This window comes from Lepus europaeus, chromosome 3 (assembly GCF_033115175.1).
Source record: "Lepus europaeus isolate LE1 chromosome 3, mLepTim1.pri, whole genome shotgun sequence".
NCBI lineage: Eukaryota > Metazoa > Chordata > Mammalia > Lagomorpha > Leporidae > Lepus > Lepus europaeus.
This window is the reverse complement of record NC_084829.1, coordinates 152,446,800-152,472,110: the sequence shown is the minus strand read 5'-3', so window position 1 is coordinate 152,472,110 and position 25,311 is coordinate 152,446,800. Positions and strand designations below refer to the sequence as shown.

At 45.5% G+C, this 25,311-nt stretch overlaps 1 protein-coding gene across 6 annotated transcripts in view; it reads left to right on the top strand.

The window, feature by feature from the left end:
• Positions 1 to 25,311, top strand: part of RMND1 (required for meiotic nuclear division 1 homolog) — a 45,386-nt gene that overhangs the window by 967 nt on the left and 19,108 nt on the right. For 2 of the 6 annotated variants that reach the window (XM_062186933.1, XM_062186934.1), the window contains exons 2-7: positions 2,934 to 3,451; positions 15,792 to 15,900; positions 20,062 to 20,137; positions 20,767 to 20,806; positions 22,798 to 22,898; positions 24,528 to 24,634. In XM_062186933.1, coding sequence (XP_062042917.1) covers positions 2,948 to 3,451; positions 15,792 to 15,900; positions 20,062 to 20,137; positions 20,767 to 20,806; positions 22,798 to 22,898; positions 24,528 to 24,634 — 937 coding nt within the window. In that variant the 5' untranslated portion in view covers positions 2,934 to 2,947. Of the gene's footprint in view, positions 1 to 38; positions 196 to 2,463; positions 2,484 to 2,933; positions 3,452 to 15,791; positions 15,901 to 20,061; positions 20,138 to 20,766; positions 20,807 to 22,797; positions 22,899 to 24,527; positions 24,635 to 25,311 lie in introns of those variants that run through there. The other 4 variants (XM_062186935.1, XM_062186936.1, XM_062186937.1 and 1 more) reach the window with 4 other exon arrangements.

Sequence of the window (25,311 nt, the reverse complement as noted above, 5' to 3'; positions counted from 1 at the left end):
GGGAGGAGAGCACAGGGAGAGGGAGTACAAAGATCAGAGGCCAGAGTGATTGGGGCAGAATGAGCAAAGGAGAGAGCTGTGGGCGATGTCAAACATTTTAGGGCCACACACGCCATTTCAAGGGCTTTGGCTTTTATTGTAAGCGAAGTGTGAGGCCCTCTTCAAATTTTGCTCCAAGGAAAAAGAACATCCAACGTAAGTTTTCAGAGGGTGGCTTTGGATGCTGTGTTGAGAAGAACCTATTGAAGACAGAGAAGCGGGGAGAGCAGTGAAGAGGCAGCTGGAAGAACCCATGGGGAAGACAGGCACTGATTGTGAGAACGGTACCGAATAAGGCGTGTCATGGGGAATGAAGGCACGAGCCGAGGTGGACTCCAGGGTTTTGGCCTTAGCAAATATGAGTGTGATTGTTATTTATGGGGAGATTTCAGAAATGCAGTTTTGAGCTCGTTGCATCATTGATGCTTCTCGGATGGGTTTAGAGATAAGTGTTTGATATTCGTCAACATATATCAGTGTTCTGTAAAAACAGAAGAAGCAGAGCAGCTGGGACTCTAACCATTGCTCAGATATCGGGCGCTGGTGTCACAAGTGGTGAGACCCTGCTGTGTGACAATACCAGTCCTAAAAGTTCTTATAATTACGTTCTTGAAAACCCACGTTTGGGGCCAGCACAGTGGTATAGCAGGTTAAGCCACACCGCCTGCAATGCCAGCATCCCGTATAGGCACTGGTTCAAGTCCCGGCTACTCCACTTCCAATCCAGCTCCCTGCTAATGCACCTGGGAAAGCAGCAAAAGATGGCCCTAGTGCTTGGGCCCCTGCACCCACGTGGGAGACACGGAAGAATCCCTGGCTCCAGTCTGGCCTAGCCTTGGCCATTGCAATCATTTAAGGAGTGAACCAGCAGATGGAAGATCCCTCTCTCAGTATCTCCCTTTCCTCTAACTCTACCTTTCAAATAAATTAAATCTTAATTTAAAAAAATAAATAACCCACTGGTTCAAGTGATGAGGCATAGTACTAATTAGAGATGAACTACAAGCACTAATTGAACTAAGACAGAACACCAGCTTCTGAAGATAATTGTGAAAGCGGCCTGGAGCATGTTCTACTTAAATTCACCATGACTCATATTTTTCCTTACCCTTGAAAACAAAAAGTATATTTATTTAAACATCAGAGTGACAGTTTCCAACCACTGGTTAACTTCCAACGGCTGCAGCAGCTAGGGCTGGGCTGGACCAAAGCCAGGAGCCTGGAACTCTGTTTGAGTTTCCCACATGGGTGGCAGGAGTCCAAGGACTTGGGCCATCACCTGCTGCTTTTCCGGGCTTATCAGCAGTGAGCTGGATTTGAAGTGGAGCAGCCTGGACTTGAACTGGCACTCAGATATGAGACGCAGGCAGTCCAGCTGACAACTACAATACTTGCCCTATGCTTGTCCTTTCTTAAAAGATTGTTTGAAAGGCAGAGTTACAGAGAAAGAATCTTCATCTGCTAGTTCGCTCCCCAAATGGCCACAGCAGCCAGGGCTGGGCCACATCAGAATGGGGATCTGAACTCCATCCTAGTCTCCCACATGGCTGGCAGGGACCCAAGTACTTGAACCATCCTCTGCTGCTTTCTCAGGTGCATTGGCAGACAGCAGGATCAGAAGAGCAATGAGGACTTGAACCATTGCTCATATAGGATGCCAGTTTGCCGTGGCCTAACCTGATCGGCCACAATGCTGGTTCCAGGGCTTAGTTAACATCTGTCTTACCCTGTAAATTTTTGGGGGTGGTATGCCTCTGTGACTTGCCCCAGCCTGAAAAGCATTTCCCCTTAAAGAAACAGTGTGGTCTTTCCGGTACTTTCCGCCTCTCCTGTAGAGTCAGGTACATTTCCTGTGTTTCCTCAGCCTCATTCCTGTTTTAGCTGTCTTCAGTCGAAGTATAGCGCGCAGATGCAAATGCGGTCTCCTTAAGGAGGTCTTCGTGCCACGGTAGCAGGGAAGCCTGCCCTGCCTTCAGCTGCTGCTTAGCTCGTTGTAAAAGCTGGATCAGTAGACTCAGTATGGGAAAAGCACAGATTTGATAAAGGTCGATATGCTGACGAAGGAAATGAAGGGTCCCACTTCATGTCAGTGGCTTTACAGTCTTGTCCTCCAGGAAGAAGGCCAGAACTGCATGAAAAGTGCTGTATTTTTAAGATGTATTTTATTTATTTGAAAGAGTCACAGAGAAAGGTAGAGACAGAGAGGTCTTCCATCCGCTGGTTCACTCCCCAGATGACCACAACGACCGGAGCTGCGCCGATCCAAAGCCAGGAGCCAGGAGCTTCTCCTGGGTCTCCCACATGGATGCAGGGGCCCAAGGACTTGGGCCATCTTCTACTGCCTTCCCAGGCCATAGCAGAGAGCTGGATGGGAAGAGGAGCAGCCAGGACTAGAACCCGGCACCCATATGGGATGCTGGCACCGCAGACGGAGGATTAACCAAGTGAGCCACAGCACTGGTCCCATATATTTATTTTTTTAACCTTGTTCTTTTACTAGAATTAGGTGAAGATGTATCTGTTCTACAAAAATTTTTAAGAGAAATATGCCTTTATCTGGGGAAATACAAATATATGTATATATATTTTAAAGGCTGGTGGTGTTTGACGCTGTTGTTAAGGTGCCACTTGGGACCCCTGCATGCTGTACCAAAGTGCCTGGGTTCAAGTCCCAGCTCTGCTTCTGATTCTGTAGTGTGCACCCTGGCAGGCCCGTAGGTGCTTGAGTTCCTGCCATCCACGTGGGAGACCCAGGTTCAGTTACCAGCTTCCATCTTGGAGTGAACCAGTGGATGCGAGAGCTCTCTGTGTGTCCTTGGCTGCCTTTCAGATAAGTGAAAATCAAAATCAACAAAACCAAAAACTCTTCGAACTTTGAATTGTTTTTCTTTTAGCTTGGGATGTAGTGATGCCTGCCAGACTTCTCCGAGCCCTGGCCGGATCTCACAGTCTATTACCCAAAGTGCATCAGTGCCGAAGACCAACGCATTGGATGCTAAATCCACTTAAGGAACTTGAAACTACAACATGCAACACCCTGACAATACGTCAAAACTTGGATTTGTTCTTTCCTGATGCATCAACTGGTGGTTTGAATAAGTTTCAGATGCTGGGAATGAATGAGAAAATATTAAATACAAGCCTGTTCTCTCCACTAAATATTGCACATTGCCAGGGTGGAAGAGTGCAGCTTCCAACCCTGAAGTCATTGGATACTTGCAGAAAAGTGACCCACAAACCAAACTTCTTGGGTTCTAAGTGGTTTATAAAAATATTAAGGAGGAATTACTCATCTGTATCAACTGAAACCTTTGTTCCCAAACAAGACGTTCCGCAAATCAAGAGACCACTGAAGGCTTCCAGGACCAGGCAACCATCCAGGACCAACCTCCCAGTGCTGTCTGTGAATGAGGTAAGGTGGGTGCATTAGTGATTGTCACTCACACTGTGAACTAGTGTGCTTGTGCCACGGCCTCACTGCTAACCTAAGAGAGCTAGCAACCCACTCAGTGTTTGTCATCAAGGTCTTTGAGTCAGTCCTAACATATCCAAGAGGAATCAGAATGTTAATTTTTGAGAATAGATGAGAGCTGGCGTGGCACAGCAGGTTAAGCCTCTGCTTGTGATACCTGCATATTGGAGCACTGGTTTGAGGCCTGGCTACTCTGTTTCTGATCCAGCTTCCCACTAACGCACCTGGGAAGGCAGCGGATGATGGCCCAAGTGCTTGGGTCCCTCATACCAATGAGGGAAACCCAGATGGAGTTCTTGCCTCCTGGCTTTGGCATGGCCTGGTCCCAGCTGTTGCAGCCATTTGTGGGGGGAGCCATTGGATGAAAGAGCTCTCTATCTCTCTTTCTGTCTCTCCTTCCTCTCCCTCTGATTCTGTGCCTTTCAAATAAATAAATCTTCTTTTTTTTTCTTTTTCTTTTTTGACAGGCAGAGTGGACAGTGAGAGAGAGAGAGAGAGAAAGGTCTTCCTTTACTGTTGGTTCACCCTCCAATGGCCGCTGTGGACGGCGCACTGCGCTGATCTGAAGCCAGGAGCCAGGTGCTTCTCCTGGTCTCCCATGCAGGTGCAGGGCCCAAGGACTTGCACCATCCTCCACTGCACTCCTGGGTCACAGCAGAGAGCTGGCCTAGAAGAGAGGCAACTAGAACAGAATCCGGTGCCCTGACCGGGACTAGAACCTGGGGTGCCGGCGCCGCAGTCGGAGGATTAGCCTATTGAGCCGCGGTGCCGGCCAATAAATCTTAAAAGAAGAATATGTGAAACATTAAAGCAAAATATAAGCAATAAGATATATAAAAGTACAGTTTATGAAATATTGGCCAAAAGTAGCTGAAGAAAGAGGATTGTATTAAGTCCAATCTAGGAATGGAGCTGCAAGAAAAAAAAAACGTTTTTAGAAAATCAAGCTAGAAGGCTTGCATCGTGGCTCAACAGGCTTATCTTCCGCCTTGCGGCGCCAGCACACCGGGTTCTAGTCCCAGTTGGGGCACCAGATTCTATCCCAGTTCCCCTTCTTCCAGGCCAGCTCTCTGCTATGGCCCGGAAAGGCAGTGGAGGATGGCCCAAGTCCTTGGGCCCTGCACCCGCATGGGAGACCAGGAGAAGCACCTGGCTCCTGGCTTCAGATCAGTGAGATGCACCAGCCGCAGCGGCCATTGGAGGGTGAACCAACGGCAAAAAGGAAGACCTTTCTCACCTTCCTCTCTGTCTCTCTCTCTCTCACTATCCACTCTGCCTGTCAAAAAAAAAAAAAAGAAAGAAAGAAAGAAAGAAAGAAAGAAAGAAAGAAAGAAAGAAAGAAAGAAAGAAAATCAAGCTAGAAATTCTTCATCAAATTAAAAAACTAGCCATGCAAACAGGCAGCATTCATTAGCTGCTCACTGTGCGCTGGTGGCAAGTTGACTTGGCAAGGTAGAATCAAAAATCGGCAACAAGGTGTTTGTGTTTTCATCCTCTTTAGCTCCAGGGGGGGTAGTTTTTACTCACCAGTAAGAGGCTTTCAGGAATTTTTAGCTACAGTTTGGCACTTCTCTCATAAGAGATGAGCTAATTAAGGGTCGAGATCAAGCCCTTGTTATCCTTTGTGTCCTGTAGGATGCCTAGAATTGTGCCTTATAGCTAATAAATGCTTATTACATTGGGAAGGTTGGAAAAGAGGCAAAGGGATCTTTAGTGTCTGTCGTCACCAGTACCCAGTATTAGAAACAGGAGCGCAGATATCTAAAACTTGACTAGGCCTTCTGAGGAAGCCAGAATAATGCCTTCCTTTGCATCTCGATTTTTTTTAGGTTTTTTTTTTTTTTTTTTAAATTTATTTGAGAGGTAGAATTACAGAGAGAGGGAGAGACAGAGAAAGGCCTGTTCATCTGTTGCTTCACTCTCCAAATGGCCACAATGGCTGGAGCTGAGCTGATCTGAAGCCAGGAGCCTCTTCCAGGTCTCCCACATGGGTGCAGGGGCCCAAGCACTTGGGCCATCTTCCGCTGCTTTCCCAGGCCATGGCAGAGAGCTGGATCAGGAGAGCAGCAGCCAGGATAGAACTGGCACCACAGGTGATGCCGGCACCACAGGCAGAGGCTTAGCCTACCGCACTACAGTGCTGGCCCTGCATCTTGATTCTGAGAAGCAGAACTGAGCATGTCTGGTTTTGGTTGTTTGTTTTCCTGTGAGGACAACAGCCTTTGATCAAGTCCACAACTTATTACCGATCCTCAGGTTGTGAAATCAGGGGTCAACGAATGCTTGTTATGAAGTCTCACGTTTTGCCTGGATTTTCTGCACTCAGACGTAAGGGGTGGCAGTGCTGGTGTGGGTGCTGCGCTCATGACTGCCTCTTTCCAGGAGCCTGGTTCCCAGGGCCTTGGGTAGGCTGGGAAATTTTCTGTTAAGCAGAAAAAACTGCCTTGGAGGCAGATCTGGAAAAGAGAAGGATCAGCTTGTTTTTTCCTTTGTTAAATCTAGCAGCACAGTGTGTCAAGTTTCTTAGGGAGGAGGTGATACAAAGAAGATACTTTTTTTTATAGTTATTAAGTGAGAGCTATCTAAAGAAACTTTGCGTTATTTCTTTGGGGTGGCCCTAAACTTGGAGGCAATTCTCCTGAGTTCGATTTTCATTAGGATTTTTTTTTCTGCTTGCTTTTAGGAGAGAATTTGAAATAGATTTTTAAAATTCAATGAGGTTCCATGTGAAATAATAAAGTCATTTAAATTTAGCAGAGCAAACAGTTGATGTGAACAGAGAAAGAATTGTTATCATGTACCTGGTGTGAGTAATCTAGTTGAACACAGAGTATTAAGAAGCTTAGTATTTAAAGGAAGGAAGAAAGGGAATCTCCACGGGTTATGTGTCTCTTGTCTGGGTGGGATGTGGGGAGTGTCAGAGAAAAACATAAAAAATGTCTTTTTAGAAAACAGTTTGTTTCATTTATTAGAAAGGAGCAGACAGAAAGATCTTGCATCTCTAGCTTACTTCCCAAATGCCCTCCGCAGGTGGGATTAAGCCAGACTTAGTCCAGCCACATGGCTGCAGGGACTCATCTACCTGAGCCCCTGTCTGCTGCCTCCCAGGGTGCACATTAGCAGCAAGCTGGATTGGAACCAGAGCCAGGCCTCAGACCCAGGCACTCTGATGGGGGTACAGGCATCCGAAGTGGCATCTCAACTCCTGCACCCCATAAAAATTGTCTTAAGGGAGTTGACTTTCTCCGGCACTGAAGTTAAGAAGTCATTTATTTTATTTCATGAGTCCTTTTATTATAGGAGTTAGTAACAGACAATGACTGCAGCTGCAGTTTTGGGAAAACAAGAGATGTTATCCTCCAAAAAGCACCAAAAAATAGTGGGAAATCTTACTTCTCTGAAGTAATCTGAGGTGATATAATTTCAGAACGATGTTTTCTGAAGGTTTTACTCTTCATGGGAGAAATCAGTCCTGACATGTGGCTGTGTAGGTGCTTCAAAAAGTTTGTGGAATGAAATGAAAAGATGAGCTTACCTTGGTGCTGAGAGTTTTGAAATCCATGCATAACTTTTTCATAATACACTTCTCCCATGAACTCTTTGAAGACCCCTCGTAGTTTCCCAGGACTGAAGACAGACTTCTCTCTGTCCCCAACAGAGGGTCACTCCACTTTCATGTGGGTGTGGTAGGGCTGGGAATCCTTGTAACCAGATGATCCTTTTTACCACCCTTGAATGGGACAAGGGAGGGCCTCTGCTTAAGGGCTGTTGTTTGTCCTTTCCCACTCCTGCTCCTGAGCCAGCATTGGAAATTGAGTGGGTTTCACTCATCCTGCTTTGGAATTAACCCTTTACCTGGTCACATTCGCAGAGACCATAACCTACTGATGTATTCGCTCCCCCATCCCATGGGCATGAGAGCAATGGTAGTGCTCCTTGTTGTTCATGTCCCACACTTTAGAAGAATGCTGGAGGATGAAAATCCTCTGAGCAGCAGGGAGCCCAGCAGCAGGAGTGAGAGGATGCCCATTAGTGATTTCCAGTCTTAGCGTCACAGTGTGCTGTAACAGTAGCTACTGAGCGGTCAGTCTTTAAAAAAATAGATAATATCTAAGTGCACTGCTCCTAATGAAGCTAATGACTTATATATGGCTTATATATGGCAGTCACTGGTGTGTGTGCATAGATGGGTGTGCAACATGACTTCTCATCATAGGGTGTAGTCAATAAAGCCTACAGGCAAAGCATTATACAGTAGTCCTCCTTTATCCATGGGGAATCCGTCCCAAGATACCACTCCCTGCTCCATGGATGCATGAAACTGCAGATGCCTTTTCCATCTTTTAAAAAAATATTTCTGGGGCCGGCGCTGTGGTACAGTGGGTTAAAGCCCCAGCCTGCAGTGCCAGCATCCCATGTGAGTCTCGGCTGCTCCTCTTCCTATCCAGCTCTCTGCTATGGCCTGGGAAAGCAGTGGAAGATGGCCCAAGTGCTTGGGCCCCTGCACCCACATGGGAGACTGGAAGAAGCTCCTGGCGTCTGTCTTCAGATCAGCACAACTTCGGCTGTTGCGGCCAATTGGGAAGTGAACAAGTGGAAAGAAGACCTTTCTCTCTGTCTCTCCCTCTCACTGTTTGTAACTCTGCCTCTCAAATAAATAAAATCTTTTAAAATATTTCTTTTAAATATCTATTTATATTATTTGAAGGTAGAGAGAGAGGGCTTCCATCTACTGGTTTACTCCCTAAATGGCTGCAATGGCTGGAGCTGGGCCAGTCTGGAGCCATGAGCTTCTTTCAGGTCTCCCACATGGGTGCAGGGGCCCAGATACTTGGACCATAGTCCACTACTTACCCTGTCACATTAGCAGGGACCTGGATCAGAAGTGGAGCAGCTGGGATGTGAATTGGCACCCATTTGGGATGCTGGTGGCACATTGTGGTGCCACAGCACCAACCCCTCCCCCAAAAATTATTTCTTTTTATTTTGGAAAGACACACACACACACAAATTTCCATCCACTGGTTTACTCTCCAAATGCCTGCAACAGTGAGGGCTCAGCCAGGCAGAAACCAGGAGCCCAGAATTCAGTCTGGGTCTCCCATAAAGGTAGCAGAGACCCAAGCACTTGAACCATCACTGTGGCCTTCCAGAGTGCACATTAGCGGGAAGTTGGAGTCGGAAGTGGAACCAGGTCTTGAACCAGGCAATCTGACATGGGATCCCAAGTAGTGTGTTAACAGATGTGCCACATATCTGCCCTGCCTTTTCCATTTTAACTATGTGCATAGGATAGGCACTGTGGCTATAACTTTGGTGGTTTGAGGTGTCTCAGCAAAACTAGCACAGATTCTTGTCCCTCCTTCACAATTTCAAAAATAGAAGATTGATTCTGGGGCTGGCATCCCATACCACAGTGCCAGTTCAAGTCCCAACTGCTCCACTTCTGATCCAGCTCCCTGCCAATGTACCTGGGAAAGTGGTGGAAGATATCCCAAGTACTTCAGCCCTTATTCCAAATGTGGGAGAGCTGGGTAGAATTCCTGGTTCTGGCTTTGGCTTGGCCCAGTTGAGGCCATTTGAGGAGTGAACCAGCAGATGGAAGATCTCTCTCTCTGGCTCTCCCTGTCTCTCTGTAACTCTGCCTTTTAAATAAATAAATTTTAAAAAACGATTCGTTCTTATTGTAGACCTTAGCAACTTCAGCATGATTTTTTTTTTCTTTTAGTTGGGAACTTTCACTTTTTCATTTAAAGGAAGCACATTATAGCTCTTCTTTGTTGTATCCAAATTGCCAGCCTCACTAGTCATGCACTTTGGGGCCACTGTTAAGTAAAATAAGGATAGTTTGAACATGAGCACTGCACCACTTCAACAGTCGATCAGATAACCAAGACAGCTTCTAAATGACTAACAGGCAGTGTATGCTACGTGCCTGTGCTGAACAGAGGGATGAGTCATGTCCCAGGCATGGTGGAGTAGGATGGTGCGAGATTGCATTGGTCACTCAGATTGGTACATAATTAAAAACTTAGAAATTTGTTATTTAAAAATATTTATTAGGCCGGTGTCACGGCTCAATAGGCTAATCCTCCGCCTTGTGGAGCCGGCACACTGGATTCTAGTCCTGGTTGGGGCGCCGGATTCTGTCCCAGTTGCTCCCTCTTCCAGGCCAGCTCTCCGCTGTGGGCAGGGAGTGCAGTGGAGGATGGCCCAAGTGCTTGGGCCCTGCACCCCATGGGAGACCAGGAGAAGCACCTAGCTCCTGCCTTTGGATCAGCACAGTGCGCCGGCCGTGGCAGCCATTGGAGGATGAACCAACGGCAAAAGGAAGACCTTTCTCTCTGTCTCTCTCTCTCTCTCACTATCCACTCTGCCTGTCAAAAAGAAAAAAAAATAAAATAAAAAGATTTATTTATTTGAGAGTTAGAGTTATAGACAATGGGAGAGACATAGAGTTCTTTGATCTGCCGGTTCACACCCCAGATGGCTGCAACAGCTGGAGCTGAGCTGAGCTGACTGGAAGACAGGATTCAGGAGCTTCTTCTGGGTCTCCCACATAGGTGCAGGGGCCCAAACACTTGGGTCATGTTCCACTGCTTTCCCAGGCCATAGCAGAGAGCTGGATGGGAAAAGGAGCAGCTGGGACACAAACCAGCACCCATATGGGATGCCAGTGCCACAGACAGAGGCCTAGCCTACCTACTACACCACAGTACCAACCCCCTGGAATTTTTTTTTTTTTTAAAGATTTATTTATTTGAAAGGCAGAGAGAGGGAGAGGTCTTCCATCTGCTGGTTCACTCCCCAAATGGCTACAACGGCCAGAGTTGCACTAATCCAAAGCCAGGAGCCAGGAGCTTCTTCCGGGTCTCCCATGCAGGTGCAGGGATCCAAGCACTTGGTCCATCCTCTGCTGCTTTCCCAGGCCACAGCAGAGAGTTGGATCAGAAGTGGATTAACCGCCATTCAAACCGGCACCCATAAGGGATGCCAGCACTGCAGATAGCGGCCTTACCCACTAAGCCACAGCACCAGCCCCTGGAATTTTTAGCATTTCAGATTGACCATGGGTAAGTAAAACCATGGTTTCAGGGCTGGGGGAGGGGGAAGTAGGGACTATCATCCCAGTAATGTAAAATGTATCCATGTTTTATAACTTCCATCTTCAATCAGTGTATAGCAGAAAAGTAGGCATCTTCCTTTTGGTAAGTACAACCTGTTTCTACTCACTGTACTCTTGACAGATGTGGAGTTTTCTCAACCCCCTCACCAACCTCTTGTCCACCTCTCCAGCAACAGCTCAGTGCAGTTCTGACAGTGACTAAAGAGTTAGTTTGGACACTGCAGGATACTTTCAGGTCCACGAGACTACCCCTCACATCAGACACGCGATTCAAGTTCCAGGTTGACTCCTTTACCATGTACTACTACTACTACTACTACTACTACTACTTTTTTTTTTTTCTTTTAAGATTTGTGTATATATTTTTTAAAGGCACAGTTAGAGGGAGAGACACAGAAAACAAGAGATCTTCCCTCCGCTTGTTCACTCTCCAAATAGCCACAGTGGCCAGGGCTGGGCCAGACTAAACCCTGGAGCTTCTTTCAGGTCTCCCATGTGGGTACGGGGCCCAACCACTTGGGCCATCCTTTGCTGCTCTCCCAGGTGCATTAGCAGGGAGCTGGATCAGAAGTGGAACAGCCAGGACTCGAACCAGTGCCCAGATGGGATTCCAGCATTGAAGGCAGCAGCTTTACCTATTACGCCACAACACCTTCCCTACCCTGTACTTCTAACAACCAGCTGTCATTCGGGGTCTCTGTAATGCCATCCTCTGGTTTGATGATTTGCTAGAATGGTTCACAGAGCTCAGGGAAACATTTACTGGTTTCTATAAATGTGATTATAAAGGATAGAGATGAGCAGCCAGAGTCAGAGGCATATCAGGCAAAGTCTAGAAGTGCCCAGGACACAGAGCCTGTGTTCCTGGGGGGTTGGGGTTTGCCCCCCACCCTCTACACAGAGGCACATTCTCCGATATGGACCAAACTTCTTGAGGTGTTTACATCACATAGACATGGTCAACTGTGGGCTCAATGCAGCCCTTCTCCCTTTCCCAGGGATGGGCTGGGGGCTGAAAGTTCCAGGGTTCTCATCAAAGGCTGGTGTTCTGGCAGGTGGCCCCTATCCTGCCGCCTTCCAGGAGCCCAGCAAGAGTGACCTTGCTTGAACAGACATTCCTGGTGCTCATGGAGTGACCAGGGTGTTGGAGCTCTGTGCCAAAAACCACGGACAAAACCCAAACATAAACTCACTGTTAGAACATGGCCATGTAACAGCAACATGGCCATAATATACTAATTTTCTTCAAGAAAATTAGCAATGCTACTAGAACACAAATTGTACATTGATTTATGGCCCCATCTGCTGGAGCTTTGTCTTCTATACCAGAAAAACAAAACACAACCGAAATAAAGTGGTTTGGGCTGCTTTTGTATTTTAAAACTGGAAGTCCTAAGTTTAGGCCCTAAATGCAGTGACTATTTTAGGTTGGTTGGTTGTTGATCTCCATCCTGAAACCTGAAATTTGTTTTACCTATATGTGCAATTAGTGCTAAATATAAATTCGCTATAAAAACCCAGAAAAACCATTTCTGAAAATGAAAGCTTTTCACAGAGTGACAGCATCCTTGGTTCATGGGGGTAAGTGGAAAGAAAAGACATTCTGTGGTGCTCTGTCCCTTCACTCATCAGACCTTAATAAAAACTTAAAAAGCACAGGAAACAAGATGACAAAAAAGCCAATTATTAAAACGTGTGAATTTTTTAATAATAGAACAAGCCCACAACTTAAACAGAGACTCATATCCAAGAAGTTGAAAGAATTCAGGGAGAGCAGGGTGGCAGCCATGTCAGCAATGCCACTGGGTAGAAATTCGAGCCAAATGAATCCGAGATACTGCAGGAAGGTAATAAGGTAACAGTCTTCAAAAAATGGAACAGGGATCCTCGGAACAGTTGAATGAAGACAAGTTGTTTTTATTTTATTTACTTATTACATTTTAGGCTTTTATTCAGTGAGAGAAATCATAGGGATGTGAGAGCTTTATCTAAGAGAGGTAAATCTGGGTTCATACCAAGCACCAGGAACCAGCCACATGGAGGAGCATCTAGGCCAGGAAGCCTAGGGCAGGTGGCCCAAAGGCCATGTGCCCTGGAGGTGCAGGGCTACAGCAAGCCCCCTCCTGGCAAGAGGCCAGGGAAAGGAAGAGAGGCGCAGGACACACCGTGTCCCAGGCTTTTAACCCACTTTCAAAGGGGAGTGGTTAATTAAACAAGTTGTTTTTAAAGATGTATTTGTCATCTATTTGGACCTAAGAATCTATTTTCTCATAAACATGGTGATTGAATACTTCACCTTGTCTCATCCTTGAGAGCTCAGAATTATGTGTATTATAGCATGGGTGGACCTGGCCAGTAACAAACTATAGTGAAACCAGCAAGAGACAACGGGGAGGAAGGGGCTGCGTGGGCTGGAGACCTTGTGCCGCCTACTCTAGTTCCACTGGGTCAGAAGATGGTGGGAATCCAGATTTTATGCACAGTGTCTCCACTTGTTGTTGACAATTAGCTCAAACTTTAGAAATGCTATGTAGGTCAACTCTTGCGTCAGATGTTTCTTTGAGCTGCAGGTTTACAACCCTGATTCTAAAGACACAGGCTCCACAATTTTCAGTACAGTTATGGGAAAATAGCTCCACTGGACCCACTCTTGACCTTTTTAATCCCCTGTCCTCCTCTGGTGCCTCCTACTTCTCCCACTTCAGCCCAGACGGAGTGCGTCAGCTGCAGCAGTCACGGAAGTAATTCTGAGGTCCACCCTCATAGTCTGCAGTTTTGCCTAGCGAGGGTCAGTCTGTTAGTTGTCACAGGCAGGCTCTGCCTGCGCTGGCCGTACCAGATGCCTTTTAACAGGACTCCTCCATTCCGCCAGCTTAATCGCTGGGCTCACATCACATCTGCTCTTTTCACTGCTCAGGGCCATGAAAAAATAGCCAGCACTCGTAACCCTTCAGCACCCATGTGGTTCCCAGACTCCCGTCACCACGACTTCTTCCGCTCTCTTCCACGATCCACGTGTATGTGACTGTGTCCATGTGCTCCTCCCTTCCTACACAACCCTGGAAACTAACCCATCCATTCTCTGTGAAAACAGGGCAGTACGTCCATGCGTGCCCACTTATCTAGAGACAGAGTTCGTCTGACTTTGCAGTTTTTCTGATTGAGCTGCACTGATCTTGTTCCTGAGAGGGTATGGTATTGAGTTTAGACTTTCCCATTTGTGTGGATCCTCAGACCCGCTATGTTCATTCATCTCCTTTTGAGTGTAGACAGATTGAGGACAGAGCAAAGCAGGGTTAGGCAGCAAGAGAATGAGAGGACCATGGACTAGGTCTCTAAAATCTTACCCTGGGAATGCACCAGAGCAGCCAGGGATCTAGAAGCAAGAAGGGTAGGTCCTGAGAATAACTCAGAGCTTTTTTTAAAAGATTGACTTATTTTTTGGAAGTCAGAGTTACATAGAGAAGGAGAGGCAGAGAGAGAGGTCTTCCATCCGCTGGTTCACTCCCCAATTGGCCACAATGGCCCGAGCTGCACCAATCCAGAGCCAGGAGCTTCCTCAGGGTCTTTCCATGAGGGTGCAGGGTCCCAAAGACTTGGGCCATCTTTTTTTTTTTTTTTTTTTTAAGATTTTTATGTGCTTATTTGACAGGTAGAGTTATAGAGAGAAAGGTCTTCCTTCCGTTGGTTCACCACCGAAATGGTTGCTACGGCTGGCGTGCTGCGCCGATCCAAGCCAGGAGCCAGGTGCTTCCTCCTGGTCTCCCATGGGGTGCAGGGCCCAAGCACTTGGGCCATCCTCCACTGCCTTCCCGGGCCACAGCAGAGAGCTCACTGGAAGAGGAGCAACCAGGACCACAACCCAGTGTGCCAGCACCACAGGCAGAGGATTAGCCAAGTGAGCCGCGGCGCTAGCCTCCTTTTTGCTTTTTAAAGCTGACTTAAACCAACTAAATTGATAACAGAAATCACTAATGGAGTGTGTCCTGCAGTTTGAAAAAACATAGCCATGGGCCATATTGCTTACTGTGTGTGTTACTGGTTGTGAAGGGGAGGACGGTTTCCGGAGCAAGTCTCATGGACTCTCTTCCTCAGCTTAGTATTGAAATAAAGAGCCAGGAAACAATTTGCAAAGAGGCAGAAACTTTTCAGTTGGCAAGTGATAGGGAAAGCGTCTGGTCTGAGAGGAGACCAGGCGGGGTGCTCAAGTGGAACACTGGCTTTGAGGAAGTGTCCAGGTTTTTAAGTCATTATTGTTTTTTTTCAGTGGGTCATTCTGTGGGAGCGCCCACTGGATGGGGGTTTTACATAGGTATGTTGATTGGCTTGGGGCTTGGAGATGGGGGGAGGGCAGGTCTCCTGGAGACTGTCTCCTCAGGGGCTCAGCCCCCTCCTCTGCTAGCTCTAGGTGGAAGATTGCAACTAACTTGAAGAAATGGTTTAAAACTGCGAGGTCACACAAGATAGCCAGGGCCTCTTGGAGCCAGTCTAACTCTCCCCAGGTGCTCAGCCCCTTCCCCTGCCAGCTCTGAGTGAAAGATTGCACCCACCCTGAAGGTGTGATTTAAAGCCACAAGGTCACCATGCAGCACAAGAAGCTATTGTGGGGGAGATGCCAGTTGGCCTGGAGACAGGCTTTCCAGCCACAGCGGGCAGCCTTCTCGTGAAGGACATTCTACATAGGTCTGAAGAGGCCCACAGACTCCCAGCCCCACTGGCTGGCCTCAGTATGTATGCCGTACAGACACACACAACATGATAACTGTATGAAAGCACAGTACAGGAACCAAAGCCCTAACCAAACGAGGTGGCATTTCCAGTTTTACAGGCAAAAATTTTGAAATCCCTGCATAGTTTTTTCATAACATTTTTGCATTTTTGGAGCTTCCTCATTTGATGAGGAGTTGTATCTTTCATTCCATCTTTTTTTGGCTTGCAGGGGCAAGATCTTTGGTAGTAGAATGAGCTGAAATTTGTCTCCAGGCCCCTGACTCTTCATCCTTGTCACATCCTTTGTGTGAAACCTTTGAGGTTTCTGAATACAGTTCTGCAGCACCACCTTTGCAGCTGGAGTCCCGTAAGGTGACACAGCTGCTGTCACACAGGTGTGTCAGCCTCTTGGTGAACTGTGTTGTGCTCCTCTCTCTGCAACAGGACCTGATGCACTGCACAGCATTCGCAACAGCAGACGAGTACCACCTGGGAAGTCTGTCCCAAGAGCTCACCTCCCACGGATACGTTGAAGTAACAAGCTTGCCTAGAGGTACTTCTGCTTGAACCTGGGGCCAAGTATGTTAAAATGCATTAGAAAATCATTTTCCTGTTATGTTGTCTGTTTGCCCTTCATTGTCTATTGAAAGGATTTATCATTAAAGTGGCATTGAATCTCTTTATACAAATAACATATAAAGAAAAGAAATTGTATTTACAGAGAACTTAGTTCTCAGATTAAAGTCAGTATGTTTTTATTAAGCTTCATTTTAGGATCACTCTTCCTTGAGATGATCAAAAGCCAAACAACTTCCTGTCAGGTCAGGAAGTTATTTTACTACTGTAGAATGCTAAAATTGCTACAAATAGGAAGAGCTTTTTTAAAAAATCACAAAATAGACAATAAACACAATGAATATAAGAAGAAATCTTTTGAGGATTTTAGGTTAGTCTCAGGAAGGATTCTCGAGAAAGTAGTGATTTAATTAAAAAAATAGAGAACTTAGGACATTTTGATGGAAGAAGATTTTATAGTGAAACTCAGATATCTCCATAGCAACAAAATTTATGAATTTAGCCCATAGTAGCAAAAATAGCAGGTTGGAAATCTCCCTGCTAGAGGAAAATCCTTTTTTTTTTTTTTTTTTTTTTTTTTTTTGACAGAGTTAGACAGTGATAGAGAGAGGTCTTCCTTCCATTGGTTCACCCCCCAAAACGGCCACTACGGCCAGCGCGCTGCACCAATCCGAAGCCAGGAGCAGGTGCTTCCTCCTGGTCTCCCATGTGGGTGCAGGGCCCAAGCGCTTGGGCCATCCACCACTGCCTTCCCAGGCCACTGCAGAGAGCTGGACTGGAAGTGGAGCAACCAGGACAGAACTGGCACCCCAACCGGGACTAGAACCCGGTGTGCCAGCACTGCAAGCGGGGGATTAGCCAAGTGAGCCATGGCATGGGCCCCACAGAGGAAAATCTTAAAGAGAGTCATTGAGCCCATATAAAAACAGCTATGGGGGCCGGCGCCATGGCTCACTTGGTTAATCCTCTACCCGCAGCGCTGGCATCCCATATGGGTGCTGGGTTCTAGTCCCGGTTGCTCCTCTTCCAATCCAGCTCTTTGCTGTGGCCCAGGAGGGCAGTGGAGGATGGCCCAAGTGTTTGGGCTCCTGCATCCACATGGGAGACCAGGAGGAAGCACCTGGCTCCTGGCTTCAGATCAGCGCAGCACTGGCCGTGGCGGCCATTTGGAGAGTGAACCAGTGGAAGGAGGACCTTTCTCTCTCTCCCTCTCTCACTGTCTATAACTCTACCTGTCAAATTAAAAAAAAGGAAAACAGCTATGATGTCCTTGTGTTTTTTTCCAACCTTGACCATTTGAACAGATGATCTGTTCCATTTGATAACAAAAACAAGTTGTAGCTAATTTAGAAAACCAGCTGTAGAGGCCAGTGCTATGGCATACTGGGTAAAAGCCAATGCCTGCAGTGCCGGCATCCCATATGGGCGTCGCTGGTTCGAGACCCAGCTGCTCCATTTCTGGTCCAACTCTCTGCTATGTTCTGGGCAAGCAGTGGAAGATGGTCCAAGTCTTGGGCTCTTGCACCCATGTGGGAGACCCGCAAGAAGCTCCTGGCTTCAGATCAGCTCAGCTCTGGCCATTGCAGCCATCTGGGGAATGAACCAACAGATGGAAAACCTGTTTCTCTGCCTCTCTCTCTGTAACTCTGTCTTTCAAATAAATAAATAAACCTAAAAAAAAATCTGTCCAGAGCCCCTAAGATGAAAACTTGCCCAGGTACATCCCTGGCTAACCCCAAAAGGTGCCAGCAGCATGGCTCAGTGCCTTGCAGCCTGGGGGTCTCCATGCCTGGGTCTCTTCTGTTTAATTTGTGTTGCTCTGGCTACATAGAAAACCTCTGACCTGTACAGGATGTAGTTCCATGGGAAGTTAGAGTTCATCAAAAGAGGTGCTGTAAGACTTGGGCTCTGTCTGAAGAACCTATCCCCTAACTTCATCCAGGAATTCTGAAATTTTGAAGACAGTAATTTATATTTAGAAATATATGTTTTGCAAGTTAATATATTTTTGGTATGCTAACATGTATAATGTGCATTATAGACTATGTGTGTATAATAAATATTATTACCTTAATATGCAAAGCAACTACTCTTGATAAATTTTGGTGTACTAATCTGTTTAATAATACTGATTATTTGAATGTGAAAATTTAAAAATAACTACAGATGATTTTAATGGTAGCTTTCATAATTAACTTTGAAATCAGATATGTTTAGAAATGTTCAGTATCGGCCGGCGCCGTGGCTCAACAGGCTAATCCTCCGCCTTGCGGCGCCGGCACACCGGGTTCTAGTCCTGGTTGGGGCACCGATCCTGTCCCGATTGCCCCTCTTCCAGGCCAGCTCTCTGCTGTGGCCAGGGAGTGCAGTGGAGGATGGCCCAAGTGCTTGGGCCCTGCACCCCATGGGAGACCAGGATAAGCACCTGGTTCCTGCCATCGGAACAGCGCGGTGCGCCGGCCGCAGCGCACTACCGCGGCGGCCATTGGAGGGTGAACCAACGGCAAAAGGAAGATCTTTCTCTCTGTCTCTCTCTCACTGTCCACTCTGCCTGTCAAAAAAAAAAAAAAAAAAGAAATGTTCAGTATCGGCTGGCATCTCGGCTCACTAGGCTAATTCTCCGCCTGAGGCACTAGCACCCTGGGTTCTAGTCCCGGTTGGGGCACCGGATTCTGTCCCGGTTGCTCCTCTTCTAGTCCAGTTCTCTGCTGTGGCCTGGGAGTGCAGTGGAGGATGGCCCAAGTACTTGGGTCCCTGTGCCCGCATGGGAGAATAGGAGGAAACACCTGGCTCCTGGCTTCGGATCGGCATGGTGCGCCGGCCGCAGTGCACTGGCCGTAGTGGCCGTTTGGGGGGTGAACCAACAGAAGCAGACCTCTCTCTCTCTCTCTCTCTCTCTCTCTATCACTGTCTAACGCTGTCAAAAAGAAAAGAAAAAGAAAAGAAATGTTCAGTATCTTTTATTTCTGTATATTTTCTGTTGGGCCACACTTCATACAACAGAATTTAAAAATCATCAGAGCCTGGGAAGAGTGTGGGGAAGGGAAGGATGGAAGGAGGATGGTTAATGGGTTGCAGGGCTGCAGTTCAGTAGGAGGGATAACATTTAATGTTTTGTAGCTCGGTACGGTGAATGCAATTGACAATAATTAATTGGATATTTCAAATAGCTAGTAGAGAAGATTTTGAATGTTGCCAACATAAAGATATGATACATGTTTGGGATGTTAAAAATGCCAGTTACGCTGAAGCAGTCATCACACACCGTATACATGCATTGAAATGTCATACCGTACCCCATAGATATGGTATAATTATGTGTCAATTAAAAATAAAAAGATAATTGTTAAGTTCAGCAGAATGATTAATTTGAGAATATTCAAATTACATTATTGATGAAATGGTATTTAAAGGAAGAGTTTATATTAATACTTCAGATTTTAGTTTAATTTCATAAAAAGCTTAATTTTTTAAAGATTTATTTATTTTACTTGAAAGGCAGAGTTACAGAGAGGCAGAGAAAGAGAGAGATCTTCCATCCTCTGGTTCAGTCCCCAAATGGCCAGGACAGCTGAAGTTGGGCTGGTCCAAAGCCAGGAGCCAGGAGCTTCTTCCTGGTCTCCCACATGAGTGGAGGGGCCCAAGCACTTGAGCCGTCTTCTACTGCTTTCACAGGCCACAGCAGAGAGCTGGATCGGAAGAGGAGCAGCCGGGACTTAAACCAGTGTCTATCTGAAATGCAGTGCTGTAAACCCACTATACCACAGCGCCAGCCCTGAAGCTTAATTCTTGAACCTTAGTTGTATTGAACCTAGCACTTTAATAATTGGTAGTTGGACTGATTACTTAATCAAAAAGGGTGTGGGTGAGCAGTTTTAAAATGTATTAACAATAATAGCAAAGTAATTTAATATGAAAATAGTTTATTTCAAAATAATATGGGAGTCATTTCTAACAGTCTTTTTATTTAATATATTAAAGCCTATCAAACTTTAGTAGAAAGAGAGATTGAGTTATGGGCATATCATGGTAGATAAAGAAATGATCTTAAGTACTTTATGAAAATATTGATAAGTGACTCTTAAACTTTATGTCACCCTGTGAAATAGCTTTTCATTCACTGATTTTTAAACCACAGATGCAGCAAATATTTTGGTGATGGGTGTGGGAAGTTCTGCAAAAGAAGGTGATCCTGGAACAGTGTTCTTCTTCAGGTGAGACAGGAAAGAAACCTCAGTGGGAAACGGGGCCATGGGCAGGGAATGGTGGCCTCCTAAGGTGCAGGTATACTTCTTTAACAAAGATCTGTTCAAAAATGTGTATGTGATTGAAAATCAGCATTTGGTTCTTGTTTTAGCTCGGACAGTTCATCAGTGTTAGGAATCCTCTGATAAATCCTGTTTTAAAATAGAGTTTTGAAACTAGTAATCTTCCCCTGCTTTGTCTGTAAATGTGGGTTTTCATTGACTGCTGATGTAGACACCACTCCCGTTGTATTCAGTGCTGTCAGCCTTGGCCCGTGCCCTGTTTCCTGCTGTCTTTACGTCCTCGCCATTCTCTTTCTGCCCTGCTGTAGTTTCTCAGCTAAAGTTTTAACCCATCTTACTTCTCCAGAGACTTCAGCTGGTGACACCTCATGTGCGAGTACACCTTAAACTCTCTCCAGGCTCTTATGTTAGCAGGTCTGTCTAGGGACTATATTGTCAAATCAGTAAGTGAATCATATTTTTTAAAAATTTCATTCTGGAAACATTCTAGAAGTTACCTGAACATGGCCTTATTATGACCCTAAAGAATGTGTTCTACCTTTAACTTAGTTGACTACTTTGTTCTTTTAAATCAGGGAAGGAGCTGCTGTGTTTTGGAACGTGAAAGACAAGACTGTAAGTATAAGTAAAATAAAGAAGTATAAAAAGCCTCTAAGAGTACAAATCTTTAATTAACCCTCACTAATTTAAAATATTGGATGGAAAGTCAGAACCATCCTAGCTACACAACAGACAGAAGTGTCATTAGCATAATGTATAATGTATAAAATGTATAAAATGAATAATGTATATAGTTACTTGCAAGTAATACATTTTCTAAGCTATATCATTCATGGGAAATGATTTCTTCAGTAGCCAAATCGGGATTTGTTTAGTATGTACACAGCCTTTTTAGAAGCAGTTTGGTGGCCAGGGTGAGTTAAGCCACAGCCTGCAGCGCTAGAATCTGATCTAGGCACTGGTTCAAGTCTCAACTGCTCCATTTCCTATCCAGCTCCCTGCTAATGCACCTTGGAAAGCAGTGGTGCGTACCCTAGTGCTTGGGCCCCTGCTCCCATGTAGGAGACCTGGAAGAATCTGCTTCTAACTTTTCCCTGGCCCAGCCCTGACTGCTGCGCCATTTGTTGAATGAACCAGCAGATGGAAGACTCCCCTTCTCTGTCAAATAAATAAAGCTTTACCCCCCCCCCCAAAAAAAAAGCAGCCACAGTTTGGTAATAAACATCAAGGTTTTATATTTAACTCAGTAGTTTTATACTCAAGAAGTTATCCAGAGGAAATAATCACAGTTAATGCATGATGAATTATGAACAGAAATTTTCATCAAAGCATTATTTATAATAGCAAATATTAGAAATAGATAAAATATGCAATAATGGGAAGCTTGTTAGATATCCATAGGATGAAATATACTACAACTCTGAAGAATCATATTCCTAGGAAACTGCCTAGGTATATGGTATAGTTAAACTCAGCGAGCAGATTACAAAATATAACCAACATAATATCAGATCTTATTTAGAAATAAGCTTCATAGAATCACAGTTTAGGAAATATACCCTCATGTGATAGGGAGAGGGAAGATAGTCAATAAATAGGCATTTGTATAAAAATACAAATGTTTGAGTTCTAAAATTGGAAAAGCCGTTTTGGACAGCAGTTTAGCAATATTTATCAGATTTATAAGTGTGTATGTCTTTTGAGCTAATAGTTCCTAAAGAAATACTACCACAAGGCCATGAAGATAGATGCATAAATAAAGATGGTGTCTTGAGGCATTATCAGAGTAAGGAGTAAAAATAATCTCCCGACCAGCGCCGCGGCTCAATAGGCTAATCCTCCGCCTTGCGGCGCCGGCACACCGGGTTCTAGTCCCAGTCGGGGCACCAATCCTGTCCCAGTTGCCCCTCTTCTAGGCCAGCTCTCTGCTGTGGCCAGGGAGTGCAGTGGAGGATAGCCCAAGTCCTTGGGCCCTGCACCCCATGGGAGACCAGGATAAGCACCTGGTTCCTGCCATCGGATCAGCGCGGTGCGCCAGCCGCAGCACGCCTACCGCGGCGGCCATTGGAGGGTGAACCAATGGCAAAAGGAAGACCTTTCTCTCTGTCTCTCTCTCACTGTTCACTCTGCCTGTCAAAAAATTTAAAAAAAAAAAATTCTTATAAAAATAGTAAAATGAATAAAAAGTATGGGAGGAAATTCAACATGTCTAATCATGATTGCCTCTAGGGACTAGGATTTCACACCAGAGAAAGTCGTTCACTTTCTACTTTTCGAAGATTAGATTTTACAAGTATGTTGGCCTTTGCTTTTTCTTTAGAGATTTACCAAACTGTGTTACTGCTGGTTTCCTTTGGGTTGTGGGATATTGACAATTTTTTTTACTCCTTTATGCTTACTTGTTTTTCCCAAACGTTAAAAAGAAAAAAAAAGGTCAACGTGATTGGTATAATGTCACAGTGAACTTGCCTTTTCCTTAAAAACTAAGCAATAGAAAACACACTGTTAAATGTAATGGGAAAAAAATGTTATAATCATTAACATTGTGACATTCGCACTGCGGGAATCAGTTTTTAATTTCAGTTTTAACCTTCCTTTTCTTCTAGCGGAAACATGTGATGCAAGTTCTAGAAAAACATGAAATTCAGCCCTATGAAATTGCATTGGTACACTGGGAAAATGAAGAGCTTAACTACATAAAAGTAGAGTAAGTAATTTTAATCAAACTTATTAAAAGGACGCTTGAAATAAACCAGGTGAAACAGTGGAGGAGATAAACATGAATATGGGAGACTTAAAGTTTTGTAGGCAGCCTACGTCAATAAAATTGTATACCTTCATCAGAATGAACTGATCATGTTATTTCAGAAGAGTTTTCTCTCTAGTAAATCCACATCGTTTTGCTGATTTGGGATATGTAAAGGAAGTGTAATGAGGGCTGGGTATGAGAACCCTTGGAGAATGTGAGCCTGCGGGGCCGTTCCCAGGTCGGGTGAGTGGATGTCGTTGGGCCAGCGGATTTCCTTCTCAGCTAGGTGGGGTAGGTGGAGAGAGCAGTGAGGGCGGCAGAAGGCAATGTGCAAGAGACAGAAAGGTCTTTTTCCTTGTGGAGCTGCTGTCCAGTGAAATAGGAGAAATCGTTGCTGTGGATTAAGAAAGGAAGTGTAGAAAGCAGAGCTTGGAACATTCCAGAGACTCAGCAGCTACAGAAAGACCATGAGAGAAGACAGCCGATGACAAGAATTACAGTTTCCAAGCGTTCTTCCGTGTCATCTCCAGTCTGACAAACCCCTACCATGACAGTTACCTGGCTTTCAGATGGGGCTCAGTGAGGCTCCTGCCTACGGCTCCTGACTGGTGACTGAGGACCTAGGCCCAGGGGGCTGCCGGGAACTGAGGGTGTGAACCTAAGAGACAACAAATGAAGAGCTGATGGGATTGTATTAATTACTAAACCCTTGGCCCTGTGGCCAGGGTTCCATGCATTCTCCTCCTTCACTCTACTTCTAGATCACACTGTTGCTTGCTGGGCACTCAGTTGTGCAAGCATGTGCATGTACACGCATGCACACACACACGCACACTGTGTTACAGGTGCTGGAGGAGCGAAACCTTCTGCCCTGCTCTTTGGATCCCAGGTTCCTGCTGGCTCCAGTAAAGCATCTTGTCAGCTCTGCTCTAGGTCTTCATTCCCTTCCGTCCGGTGTTGTCAGGGCAGACTCTGCCTCTGGCGGGCCCTGTGTCCACCTCCCTGGTCTCGGCTTCCTGGGTGGACGTTTACCTGTCCCCTTCATATTACTCATGATGTTCATGCTCACCAGTTCCTTCCCCCACTGTCCCAAGTCCCTACCGGAGCCCTTCAGGCACTCCCTGAGTTCTCACAACTCCCCTGTTTCACTCCCTTCCCGGCCAGGTCGGTGTGATTTTTAGATTGCACTGTGTGTATAGTTTTATATTCGGAATCATTACCATAGCAATTTATTGTGAATGTTTTCCCTGTCTATTAAATATACTTCTAAATACACTTCTTAATTTTTGTTCTTAGAAAGTTAACTATTGTTGAAGCATTGTCCTACTGAATATTTAGTTTCTTTTATAATTTTTTACTGTTTTTTACTTTTTACTTTTAGACATAAAAAGGTATATTCACAAAGTGTTCTTTGCATCTTCGAATGTTTTCCTAGGATAAATTCCTAGAAGTGGAATTATTTGTATCAAAGCATATGAGAACATTTATAAGACTGATAGAAACTGTCAAGATGACCTCTAGAAAAGTGGCTTTTTCCAAAGAAAACTGAAAGTGTTTTCACATTTAGATCCCCTTTTCTTTGTGCAGGGGGCAGTCAAAACTTCACAGAGGGGAAATCAAGTTAAACTCAGAGCTGGATTTAGACGATGCCATTCTGGAGAAATTCGCTTTCTCCAATGCTCTTTGCCTTTCAGGTGAGTGAGTGCTGTTGACTGTTGCCACTTTATCAAGGGAAGATTAGACCTTTAGTAAAAATTCTGACTTGTTTTCAAAGAACATTCAACAAAACCTTAGCATTCCTTTTCCTCCCTCGATAGTAGTTACTATCAAAGACAGTATCTAGCATCTGTGTTGATCAAGCCTACCATCTCCAGAAGTATTTTAGCCGTGCTTTTTACTGCCTTTGTTTTCCTCTGCTTGTGTCGCTGTGTGACTGTTACACTTAGGTAGCGCGTAACCCACACTGAGAGCCCAGGCCTGTGTGTGGAAAACCACCCTCTGGTGTTTTCACAAGAAAGGGGCAGAGTGTCACAGCAGCTCTGAGTGCTGTGGAAGATCCGTGCTCCTGAGTAAACTGTCTCAGTGCCCTGAGCCCGGCTTTGGCTGCTGCTGCAGCGTATCTGTACCTTCCTGGGAAGTTCAGAGCTTTCTAAGCTTCATGGAGAGCTCCCACAAGTGTCCCTCCTTCCCCATCTGCAAAGCTGCCATAGCGTCAGGGTGTCCTTTACCCCACCTGGGTTTCCGAGGATGTAGAATCAGAAATTAGAAAGTCGGGAATTGACATATGCACCTGTGTTCTGCAAACAGGGCTTGGAAACCTGTTCAGTTTCCTGGATCTTGTTCCACTTCAGTTCTGTCCTCTACAGTAATA